Source organism: Danio rerio, chromosome 9 (genome assembly GCF_052040795.2).
Source record: "Danio rerio strain M-AB ecotype USA chromosome 9, GRCz13ab, whole genome shotgun sequence".
Taxonomy (NCBI): domain Eukaryota; kingdom Metazoa; phylum Chordata; class Actinopteri; order Cypriniformes; family Danionidae; genus Danio; species Danio rerio.
Window position 1 is genome coordinate 36823855 of NC_141029.1, and position 13196 is coordinate 36837050.

The window sequence follows — 13196 nt, forward strand, 5'->3', positions numbered from 1 at the left end:
TCTTTAAAAATCATGCCTACACATTTCTGTAATAACATCTTTAATTACTGTCAAAATCAGGGTGAGGAACAGGAGGAGAGTAAAAATAATGGCTTAGAATTCAATTACGAAAAAAAGAAAATACTAAAATAGTTAATAAAAAAGCAATAAAACACTGTGATATACAAATAATACTAGACAATAAACCAACTGAAATGAAGACTGTATTTATATATATATATATATATATATATATATATATATATATATATATATATATATATATATATATATATATATATATATATATATATATATATATATATATATATATTAAAGGCAAACAATCGAAGTTAATACAACATTGTGTGAACAGTAACTGGACACATATAAAAACACATTAAGAAACATGCTCCCATTCCCACCCTAAAATTACTGGTCCCCACTAAACACCTAAAATAACATGGAGCTCAATAGCAAAAGAGTTTTTTAATACTAAGTGAACACAGTAAATACATTGTACCCAAACAAATTAATCGTTATTGTGGTAAGTCCATAAAATCATCTAAAGTACAGCAAAGCCCTGGATACTGTGCATTTTATTTTGAATTATTAACATTATATATACAGTTGAAGTCAGAATTATTAGCCCCCCTCAATTATTAGACCGCTTATTTTTCCCCCAATTTATGTTTAAGGAAGAGAAGATTTTTTTCAACACATTTATAAACATAATAATTTTAATAACTCATTTCTAATAACTGATTTATTTTATCTTTACCATTATGACTGTATATCATATTTTACTAGATATTTTTAAGACACTTCTATACAGCTTAAAGTGACATTTAAAGGCTTAACTAGGTTAATTAAGTTAACTAGGCAGGTTAGGGGAATTAGGCAAGTTATTGTAGCAGTGGTTTGTTCTTTAGATTATCGAGAAAAAATATAGCTTAAAGGGGCTAATAATTTTGTCCCTAAAATGGTACATAAAAAATTAAAAACTGCTTTTATATAGCCAAAATAAAACAAATAAGACTTTCTCCAGAAGAAAGAATATTATCAGACATACTGTAAAAAATGTCCTTGCTCTGTTAAATATTATTTGGAAAATATTTAAAAAAGAAGAAAAAATCGAAGAGGGCTAATAATTCTGACTGCAATTGTATATATATTATTATTAGTAGTAGTAGTAGTAGTAGTAGTAGTAGTAGTAGTAGTATTACTGTTATCTTTCAGTAGCACAATCTACAGACTCTGCTAGCATAATCTAACACTGGTTATGACCTACTTTCAGCATGTTCAGCTGACCAGTGCAGTATGCCTAAACCTTTGAGTGGATAACACTGTTGGATGTTTAGTGTGAACAGAGCAAAATGGACTGACGTGAACATGTTTCTCAGATCAATGTAATATAATATCTAATTTTAGATCTCCATGCATGTTGCAACAGGGGATACCTGCAGCTAGTTTAAATAAACCCAGACACAACATATGTTGCAACAGTTCTTCTTTGATTTATGGCATGGCAGTTATTTCTAAGCAAGCTTGTGTTTACATCCAAGCACATGAACACAATGTTGCAATATATATTGAGTTATATGTTTATTTGTCAGATTTATTAGGTGATTTGCTGAAAGGAACATTTGTTTATGTTAGTCTATGTGTATTTGTTTATGGTTATTCTGTTTATATACTACCTAACAGTGGTGAAAAGAGAACTGAAAAATCATACGCAAGTAAAAGTACCTTGCCTAACATGACTTGCCTAAAAATGTAGTGCAAGTAGAGTAAAAGTATCTGTTGTAAATATTACTCAAAGTATGAGTAAAAAGTAGACCTTTCAAAAGTACTCAAGAGTAGTGAGTAGTGAGTATTACGCTGTAAAAAGTAGTTTTGCATTTACATCCAGTTTGTGCAGGGATGTGTGATTGTAACATTCTGTAGTGCATTTAGTGTTCTTCCTACTGTATATTCGTTTGTTCCCTTCAACCTTTCTTCCATTGTTTGTTCTGTCTCTCCTTCATTCATTCATTTGTTCATTCCTTACTTCATTTATTTGGTCCTTCCTTCGTTCCTCCCTTTATTTGTTCGCTCATTTATATTTTTGTTCTTTCCTTTATTAGGTCCTTTGTTCATTTGTTCGTTCCTTCCTTCCTTTCTTAGTTTGTTCAGTTCTTCCTTGAACACTTTATTCATTTAGTCCTTTGTTCGTTTATATTTTTGTTACTTTCTTCATTAGGTCCTTTGTTCTGTTCTTCCTTTATTCATTTGTTCATTTCCACCTTCCTTCATTCCTCCCTTCATTTGTTCGCTCATTCATTAATTCTTTTGTTCATAATTTTTCCTGATTCTTTCTTTAGGTCCTTTGTTCATTCATTTGTTTGTTCTTTCCTTCCCTCTTTCCTTCTTTTCCTTCCTTAGTTTGTTCAGTCCTTCCTTGAATTCTTCCTTCATTTTTTTAGTCTTTTCTTCCTTCATTAGTTCAGTCCTTCCTTTGTTCAGTTCGTCCTTCCATTTTTTATTCGTTCCATTTAGCGATTGTTTAAAGCTGTTTGGTGATTTCAGTCATCATACAGACGACATTCTTTTTTATTAAAGTTGACATTTATTTTCTCATCAGTGATGCCCAGTGTATTAAAAGTCTGTGCGTCAATGTGGGTAAATATTTTGAACATCTTCTGGGACATTTTTAATGCTTCCAAAGGGTTTGCTGCATTTAGAAAACGCCCACGTGTTGATGTTGTTCATTATTATGCGATTTACTTTCTATGTGTGATTTAATTGGACAAGAATCACAGAACTATTTTTTTCTACTTTAGCCAATTCCCATGGACAAGAAAGAAATAAAGTAGTGACTGCAGGTTGAAGCAAAGAAGTAAAAGTACCGATACTGCACTAAAAATGTACTCAAGGGACAGTAAAAGTACACATTTATAAAACTTCTTGGTAAATTACAATTTCTGAGAAAAATTACTCAATTTTCAGTAATTTGAGTATTTGTAATTAGTTACTTTACACCACTGCTACCTAACTGTGTTTATGTACTCTGTTTAGGTAAGAATTCGACATTTATAAATGTACAGCAGGGGTGCTCAAACTTGGTCCTGGAGGGCCGGTGTCCTGCATAGTTTAGCTCCAACTTTCCTTAACCCACCTGCCTGGAAGTTTCTAGTATACCTAGAAAGAGCTTGATTAGCTAGTTCAGGTGTGTTTAATTGGGGTTACACCTAAAAAATGGAGGAAACCGTCCCTCAAGGACCGGGTTTGGGCACCCTTGATGTACAGTATTTAATTCAAATAACTTCTTCAAATATACCCACCCAGAGACCTGAAAATGATAGTGACACTAAATGGTGACACCCTTTTTGAACACTTCTCCATTAGTTATCTGTATAAAACATACTGTATACAGTCCTGTCTGTGGGGGCAGCATGAATACTGATAAACATGTTACAGTCCTAAAACCAAAATGTGACCTAATGACTTAAAGTTTCAATTTTATATTTTATATAATGAGCAAATAAAATAGTCTAATTTATTATTTTGCTGATTTGTACATTATGATTTGTACTTCATAAATATTGACTTGTGCATAATACTAAACGCCTCTAAACGTATTTTATGTTGTTTTTTATACATCTTTTCTCAATTATTTAAAATGAAAACACAATTTATTAATCGTAACTTGGCTAACAAGCCAACAAATACACTTAAAGAGCTAAGAAAGAGTTTACCTTTTCCTTTTCATTTCCTAAATACAGTTAAATGGATACCAGTGCACTATTTTGCACCACAAACCTGTAATAAATTGATATGGTGTCTGTATCTAAGCTTAGGTTCAAATGTTTAGTACTTTTACAGTACTGAGATCTAAATAAATAAACAGGATGACTACCGTGCAAAGGGGAAGCGGTCTAATTGAAAATATAACCCGAGAAAGTGATATGAAAGCGGTAATTAGACATTTATACACTGGTAACAGATGTTCTTATTGTATTGGGTGGTATTAATAAACATATATTAGACATTTAATACACATGAACCATTTTTTATTCTCTTTATTTACATATATACCTACGCACGCTCCACCCTCAGACGCAGTGGGTGGAATCCAGTATAATCAACCAATGAGAACATGTCAACACAGCTTTTGTAGCGCTCCGTCTAATCAGAATTTAGCGCGGGCGTGTCTTTTGTAATACGTTTTTTCGACGTCACGAGCATCATCGTCCAATCGGGTTTCCCGTGGCGTCGACACCGCCAAGCTCAGTTTTACAGACCTAGAGAGGGAGCAGGTTCTACTGTGCGCTCCTATTCATTCTACGCTAGACAGTTGAAGGCGGATGCAACCGACCGTAAGTGAGACCAGGGGGGGCTCCGAGTCCACACAGACAGCTTTGAGCGATGTTTTCCGTTTTTATATATCACCAGTGCATAAAGAAGCTGTCTTTTATCTGCGCTTGTAATAATTTAACACAAAATAAGTGCGTTTGACAGCAAACTCGTTCTAAAACAACAGCGTGCGACTGTATGCAGTTGTACATCTGCTATCTGAGGCCGTTAGTCTGTTAACCATCAGTCCTGATTCATTATCATATAGGTGAAATATTAAAACTGTCTGTCTCAGATGGCTTGTGTTAGCCAACATGCTAAGCCATGTCAAGTGTTTCTGTCAGTGTAGTGCAATAGAAAATCGTCCCTGATCTTTACCGATCGTACAAAAAAGCATTGGCAGGCAAAACTGGACGTGTAATAAACAATAGTAAGGGGATCGTAGATTGATTATGATAAAGCTGTCGAGATGACCTCGATTTGAGTGGAAGTTAGCTTGACGTTACTAGCTCGCCTGGTCGCTAGCTTAACAGTTTTATTTTAATTCGCTTTAAAGCGTGTTTTAAAGACTTTTGAAACTAAAGAAACAGTTGTTATTGTTACTATCGCATAAGCACGAGGATTTTGTTCAATTAATAAGTAGTTTTTGACGACAGAAGGACCTGTCACCTCAGCTAGCATCACTGCATGTTGGCTTTGCTTTAGCAACCATGTAAAATGGCTGCCAGGCATTAAACCAAAACCATCCTGTTTGTTCAATTAGTTCATGAATGTTTGCAAATAATTATGTCCCATTATGAACGGCTATTTTCCGTTTTTAGAGTATAATCGGTTGTTTAACTTGTGTTGCTGTTGAAGCCAACGAATTCTGTGACCCTCCAGCTGAATAGGTGTTGTGACTGTCAACTGTGTTGCTTAATAATGTGGCCGTTTATATACATATATTTGCTTAAGATTATTCTTTATTAAACTCTATATAATATATATTGATAATTTTAGTTCTTTTATTTGGAATTATTTATAGGGATTTACAGTTTGCATGCGTCTTGTATGTGCATGCTTAAAACATCCGCATCCATTTTGAGGTTTATGAATGTGCCATGATCTAACAATCAAACATCTCCCAAGTGCAAGCTCGTTTCAAAAGCACGCTCATTCACCGCACATGGGTTTTTATTTTTCATATTATTTGATTTATTTTTGTTTCCTGTTTGAGAGATGGGCTTCAGACCTCCTCTTCCTCTGTCCTCTTGCTAACTGGCTATGCCAACAAAAACAGCACCTAAGAAGGCAAAGGGCTTCAGGACTGTAAGTTCAGAGGAAAGTTTACAGACTTCATTTCCAGATGGCCATTTAAGTCCGATTCGTTTGCAAAACGGTACGAGCACATGCACAATACCCGATCTGCTCGCATTTAAACACGAGAAGCACGTTTTGATCACAATTAGGACCAGGGTTCGTTGCAAAACGTGTTTGAAAGGCTGCTAGCTAACTGGGCTAACACGCTTTATAATAGTGCACACTGCTTCGATTGTGCATTATGTTTGGAGCGGAAAAAGTAAACGAATGAAGCAGATTATCGTTCTGCTTGATGCGTTTACACGCTTTTTTATTACTTGAGACACTTGATATTTTTGTATTTAAGGGCCCTTTCCTTTTGCAAGAAAAGTTACTCAAAACGACAGGAACTGTTGCATATGGATGTTTTTCAGGATATTGCACGAGGGGTTTGGGTGTAGGAGTTCGAGATTTGATGTTAAAGAGATGATACGATTCGTCGAGGTCTTTGTCTGGTAATAAAAGCTGCATGAGAGCTGGCGGGCCTCGTTTTCATCAACCATGACAGTGTTTCCAAACCTTGTGAGCGTCCTACCTAGACAGCATTTTAAAAATTGCGACTTCTTTAGCAAACACCGAATCGAACTAACTTTGAATTCACACAGTGCTTGAAAGTGTTTGGGTCTCATCTCAATACACTTGTGATGTTTTAATCCACATGTAAATAATATCATCAAGTAAAACATCTTGGCTAAACACTGCATTGAGATGTTAATATATAAACATTCGTGTAAACTTGTATTGTTTAGGCTTGTGCTAAAGATGTAAGGGTGTGTTCATTGACACTTGGTGGGTTTGGTTTGATTAGAATTATCTCTGGTGCAGTTGCTCTGTTGGATCATTTGAATAAGTGTGAACGCTGCCATGGTTGTGGACCAAACAAGCAGACCATCACTGCTGGAAAAATAGGTTTTGGCATGATTGCGATGCAACACAATATACTTCCTTGCAAACTAAAACATGTCACAATATGTGACCACAAAAAAGACAGTGCACTATCATACATATATTTTTAGAAGAAATACTGCTTCTTATGGTTGAGTACAGGTTTTGAAAAGGAGTCTTCTTGCAATCAAAGTTCTTAATGTCACAGTTTTGACTCCTTTAGCCTTCATGTTTTATAGGCTTTCCACTATAAGTGTGTTTAGCCCAGCACACAGCAATGTTTTGGATGTTCTCTTACAAAATATGTAATTTTTGTATTAAATGTTTATTTCTCTAACACTTTTACATTGTAGATTGTGTCAAAGCAGCTTAACATAGAAATTCTAGTAAATTGAAACCGTGTTAGTCTGGATTTCACATTTGAAGTTCAGTTCAGGGTGGTTTAAATTTTACTACTGAAAGTCCAAACACTGAAGAGCAAATCCATCAATGCACAGCTCCACAAGTCCCAATCCAAGCAAGCAAGCCAGTGAAGATGAACAAACTTCACCAATTGACGAAAGTGAAGGAAAAAAACCTTGAGGAACCAAGCTCAGCTGGGCTCCACCATTTCTTTTCTGACCAAACTTTTTTTTTTTAACAGTTTTTGTTTTAACAGTTAGCAAATTAGGACTAAGTGTAGCATTTACTATTTTGACAGACCACACAACCCAACCAAGAGATCTGAACTACAAATGTGAACACACCCTAAATATGTTAACCCTTTTAAATTAAAACCCTCTTTTGATGCCTAGTTATATCCCTGTGATGAAATTTAGATGCGTCAACATAATCAATTCATATTATTCTGTTGGGATGGGTGATTAATTATAAATTAATCTAAATCTACATTCATAAACATAAACATAAATGTTTCTAATTTTTCCAGGCTGTTTTTTTCCCCAATTACTTTCCCTAACGCATGTGGAGTCGCATGACCCTGCTCTGTTAAGGCTGATGTATACTTATACGTATGGTCCAGCGCACCTCTCAATAAATGTAACTACATGTTGTGACGACATGTAGCGCAGGCTTTGGGATTGGTCAGTTTGAAAGCAGTGACAAGCGTAGGTGGTGGGGATTTCACTCAGTTGTTTAACATTAATGTTCAATAAATAATTTTTCCCCTCCTTGCGTAAAACATATGCTGGATAAGTTGGCGGTTCATTCCGCTGTGGCGACTTCTGATTAATAAAGGGACTAAGCCAAAAAGAAAATAAATGAATGAATGAATAATGCACCCTTTTATTTAAAAATCTTTCACTGGTAATATGTGAACATTTGTTGTACAAAACTTGTCTGAGCTATGAGGGCAAAAAAAAAAATAAAAAAAAAATCGTTCCTTAATCTTAATCGAGTTAATGTTCAATTCATTGAGATTTTGATTTTAGGGTAAATTGCCCAGCCCTATTATTTTGTACCATTTATTGTGAACATGGCTTTTGGGATGTACTGTCTTCTGCTTTGGTCTTGCTTACAGAAAATTTAGACAGATCTGCCATATCTGTCTGAACCTCTGTTCATAATCGACAAACCATCTTTAAGAGAATGAATTCCATTGATCACTGCAACTTTTGGCTGTTGTGGCGATTGAAAACATTCCTCATTAGTCACTTTCATTATGAGACACAAAGATTTGTGTAGTAACCTTGGTTACAGTCTTCAAGTGTCCTCGGTTCTTGTGCCAAACCAGTTTTCGTTTTTTTTTTTTTGCAGTGACGTTTTGTTGTGGAAATTTGGCTCAGGTTTTTAAGCTAGACCAAGCATCAATTCCTCAGCCCCAGGGATCATGGCCAAAGATGTGAGTATTTTCTGTTGCTCTATTAGATGTCATCTACTAAGAATGATCATTGAGGGTTATCTCGTTCTCCGCAGGCTGGTCTGATTGAGGCCAATGGGGAGTTGAAGGTTTTCATTGATCAAAACTTGAGCCCTGGCAAAGGTAAGAAGAGGCTTTCTGAAGAATTATATTTAAGATCTTGCAAAAATGCTATGCAAAATCACAGACACCTGCTTGACCTTACATAGCACTACGTTTAGAAGTCTTCTGTGTATTCTTCTACCCCTGCAGGTGTGCTGTCTTTAGTAACGGTGCATCCACAGGCTTTGACTGTTGGAAAACAGCTGTTGCCAAAAACACTGGGCCCTTCCAACGTGAACATTGCACCACATATGGTGAGTTTGGTCACATAAACACTGCATCTATAAATCATACTAGTGTTAATCGTTCTATTTGTGAATTAAGTGTGTATTTCAGATTTAATCAGGTTGTCATAATTGCTATAGACATTGTAGAGAGCTGGGATGCCTTACCATTTCCTTGAAGACCTTTTCATTTTGTTATGTTCTGAATCATTTTCTCTGGAGTGATCTGTGTGCTGCATTAATACTCTTGAAAAAACCTTGTTTCGTAACTTAGGGAGAGAACAGGAAAGAAGCCAAATGAAAAGAATATGGATGGAAACTACAATTGTAATCTGTGATTTGGTGCAACAAAATATGAATACTTTGTTTTGGTGATATTTCTTCACAACATGCCTCAAAAAGATCACAAGGTTGGAGACTAGAGCTTCGTCCTAAATGGCACACTATGCACTCATGCACTATGTACTTATGAACTTACACACTCAACAGGATAGTACATGTATGTAGTGTTGTCCCAAATGGCACACTAATGTTTTTTTACTAAGCGGAAATTCAAACCGTTTCCCTAATGACGTTTGACGGTTGCTAAATAAGTTAAATAAACGGCCGAATTATCAAGTAATACCTGCCGTGAGTATTGCCGCATTCACCATCGGGAGGCGCTATAACCAATCTCGTATGAGAATTTTGCTTTCACCATCCAAAATAAAAAAAGTTATCCAACATGTGCGTCCGATAACTCCGCCCCTTCTACTACATAAGCAAACCTGCGGTCGTTGAGTGCGTGAAGTGTCCATCATTAAACACTTCATTTTACCAGCTGAATGAGTGCATCATCCGGGTAATTAAAGTGCACTTATTATTTTTAGAGTTTTCAGTGTGAACGCACTATTTATACTACAAAATAGCGTAGAATAGTGCATAAGTATGCAATTTGGGAAGCATCTTAGGTATATAACATGGTTTGAAAGCAGGTGATCTTTTGTGTCTTGTTAAACCCATTTGACCACATGAATGTTTACACTGCAAAAGAACTTTGATTGAATAACTTTCTCCACCAATCAGATCAGCACTTTTGTTCAAGTGCACGGAGCTGCTGAAGTTACAGTAAACAGCACTTGGAGGCTCTCAAGCGCAAAATTGTCAATGCGAGCGCACATTAAAGAAGATGTCCAGAGGCTATATATGAACGTTTAGCTGCTTTTTGCTCTTTTGCATATGGTGATTTTGCATACTCTTCTGCTTGACGCCAGTAAAAATTGCTTGGCTTTGAATACGGAAAAACGTCTCTTAAAACGCTGACGATAAACGCAAACGAAAAGCGTCCCGGTGTATAGGAGCCTTTAGGGTGCTTTCACATCTGTGGTTTGGTTCATTTGGTCCAGATTAAGGGCAACAAATGACACATTGTAACTTTTTTTTTTTTTTTGTCTGTTTTTGATTCCTTTTCACACCACACTGATTGCTTTTGTCTCAACCAGTTGAAAAGAACTAAAATGCAGTCATGTGACTATCCACATCACTCATTGGCCAGATATTATTGAACAAATTTCCTAAACTGCTTTTCGATTGGTCCGTATTAATGTGCAGGAAAATGTCAATGGAATTCCCTCAAGTAAACAAACCGGCAGACAAAAAATGTCACTTTTTACTATGGACTGCACTGGCTGATTGTATTCCTGGTCATAGTAAAAGGCAGGGGGGAAAAACCCTTAGACACTGCTTGTGTTCTGCATTATGCTAAACACACACCATCTCCTGATTTGACAGGTTAGGCTGACTGATTTTCAAGAATGGTTATGTTTGGTTTATAGTTTTTTTTTAATCCACATAAAGCAATTTGTAATATCCTAATGGAGTGAGGAACCTAAACCAGCTGTTTTCAAAGTCTGAATTCATAGGTTCAAATCTGAGATTTCATCTGTGTCAGGTTTGGAAAAATTAAACATAACCTTTTTTTTTCTTTAATGAACATGCTCATGCATAAATCATCAATTGGAAAAAGTCATTAATAATTAAACAATAACATAATAAAAAATAAAAAATAAAAAAAGTGGTATCAAATGAAACATAATTTAGGTACCAGCAACTTTTATGAACAAGACAACCGGAGTACTTCAAAAGTAATGTGTTGTGAAATTCAGAGCAGTCTAGTGTGAGAAATGGCACTTTGTATTCCATCAGCTGCCTAAACCTTTTGAGTTGCATTTTCAATCTTCACAACTTGCATTACAAAGTAAACAAAATATTTTTGTGCTTGATGGGAATAAAATGAAAGTATACCTTCGTCCAATAATTTTTTCTGTAAAACGGACTTCTTCATGCATTCAAAAGCTCACTGAGATGTAGTGTCACATGATTATGCCAAACATCACACACTGACTGATAGGTGTGTGAACCTACTCTAGTCTCACAGTTCGATTATGATTATGTCATTTGATTTAATTTGATATCATTATGCAATACGATACATCCCTGCTCCCTCGCCATAGTGTGTTACTAGCGAGGGATTTTTCACGTTCTGTGGTAAGGGAGATATGAGTAGCCAACAAATGCATGAGACTCGTGTATATCCATCACACTAGTATGTCAGAAACCTGTCAGTACATCATAACCAGGCTAAGACTGGTCAGTACCTGAATGGGAGACCACATGGGAAAACTTGGTTGCTGTTGGAAGTGGTTTTTGAGGCCAACAGGGTGGCGCTCAACTTGTGCTCTGTGTGAGTTCTAATGCCCCAGTATAGTGAAGGGGACTCTATACTGTCAGTGAGCGCTGTCTTTTGGATGAGACGTTAAACTGAGGTCCTGATTCTCTGTGGTCAGTAAAAATCACATCGTAAAGAGTAGGGGTGTAACCCCGGTGTCCTGGCCAAATTCCCTCCATCGTCCCTTACCCATCATGGCCTCGTAATCCTCCCCATACACTAAATTGCTCTTTGGGTGTATAGCCATACACGATAAATGTGCTATATGAATACACATTACATTACATGACAAAAGTTTGCCAAAGAAAAACCTGAAAAAGTTTATAGGTTTCATTTTAGACATTATAAACTAAGTTAACTATAAACTAGTTTAACATGCTTTTATCAAAATAGTGAATCCAAACTTGCTCTTGAAAGAGGTGTGTGTGAATTGAATTCGCTTTAAGTACTGTCTACTGTCTGAGGAACAGTTTTTACATTTTTATATTAAGATTGGTTGATCAAATCAGAAGTCGAAGGAGACACCTTGCCATTTACAACTGGTGTTATGATTAGACAATTTTGACCATTTAACTCGCATGATAATAAAAAAATTATTCATGAACTTATTTATTAGAGGAATTGTTGGCATCTACAACAGACTCTTGCTGTTTAGCCACCTGCATATTCACAGCTGCTATGCTGTTAATTTCCGACCATATGTCATTGAAAATAAGAAGAATGTCGTTTATATGTAATCGGCATAAAAAAGAAACCTATTCGCCTGCACTCCATCCATGATCATATGCAATTAATTTTTAATATACATTTTACTACCTGTTTTACTCAACATCCATAAGGATTGATTCAGCTTTCGCCTCTAGCTTGCATGGTTTATGATCGTTAAACCACACTGAACTGAGCTAAAACTGAACTTAAACACTAAAAAAACTGAACTACACTGTTCCAATTTACTATGACTATTTATGTGAAGCTGCTTTGACACAATCTAGATTGTAAAGAGCTATACAAATAAAGGTGAATTGAATTAAATTCATTCAAGGATTTGATGGCTGGAAGACCATTAGCTGGCATAATGCAAATAGGTTTCAAACATGCACATGGCCATAAGACATGGATTACTGATTACAATAATTAAGTTTCAATTTCATTTACTGTGATCTTTGGCCTTTGCACACATGAAATGTAATGCCTACAGTAGCATAATAAACGCACTTGAAACAAAGTGTTGTTACTTGTGAACATCGGCTTAATATAAGATTTCTCCATATCCAATATTATTTATTCTTTTTTTGTTTTGTATTCTCAACCTGATTGTCTCTGTCGCAGGTTATTAGCACACCTCAGAGGCCCAGCGGCTCCAATGTGATCCTCATGAACAGCCCACACACACCAAGCTCTCAGTTTATTACCCAGAGTCAACCGTCAGAAGCCTCTCCTTGGTCTTCAGGGTAAGTCATTCCTCAGCTGGTTATTATATAACCTTTTGTGGAGCCAGGTGTTTTACTGAATGTTTCGGATTTTCCTGTTGTCGCTCTGCGTTTGAATACTGCTGGAGAAATCCGTAACATTAATGATGATTTTTATATATTATATTTTCATTTCACTTTGCATTTGATACCATAAATGTGACCCTGTACTACAAAACTTACAATAGCAGAAAATGCATTGTGTGAGTCAAAATGATTTCATATTGAGATAAAATGAGATCATATTTCATGAAGTTTTTTTTAGGGTTGTACTATTTGGTGAAAATATGTAATTGCAA

The 13196-nt window shown here is 35.8% G+C and overlaps 1 protein-coding gene across 4 annotated transcripts in view; it reads left to right on the plus strand.

Annotated features, from left to right (window-relative positions):
* The window catches only part of tfdp1a (transcription factor Dp-1, a), a 53468-nt gene that overhangs the window by 31512 nt on the left and 8760 nt on the right, over positions 1 to 13196 (plus strand). Inside the window, exons 1-5 of one of the 4 annotated variants that reach the window (NM_213492.2) lie at positions 4250 to 4337; positions 8293 to 8377; positions 8452 to 8518; positions 8648 to 8751; positions 12758 to 12879. In NM_213492.2, the coding sequence (NP_998657.1) occupies positions 8366 to 8377; positions 8452 to 8518; positions 8648 to 8751; positions 12758 to 12879 (305 nt within the window). In that variant the 5' untranslated portion in view covers positions 4250 to 4337; positions 8293 to 8365. Of the gene's footprint in view, positions 1 to 4249; positions 5693 to 8292; positions 8378 to 8451; positions 8519 to 8647; positions 8752 to 12757; positions 12880 to 13196 lie in introns of those variants that run through there. The other 3 variants (XM_087266291.1, XM_087266292.1, XM_087266293.1) reach the window with 3 other exon arrangements.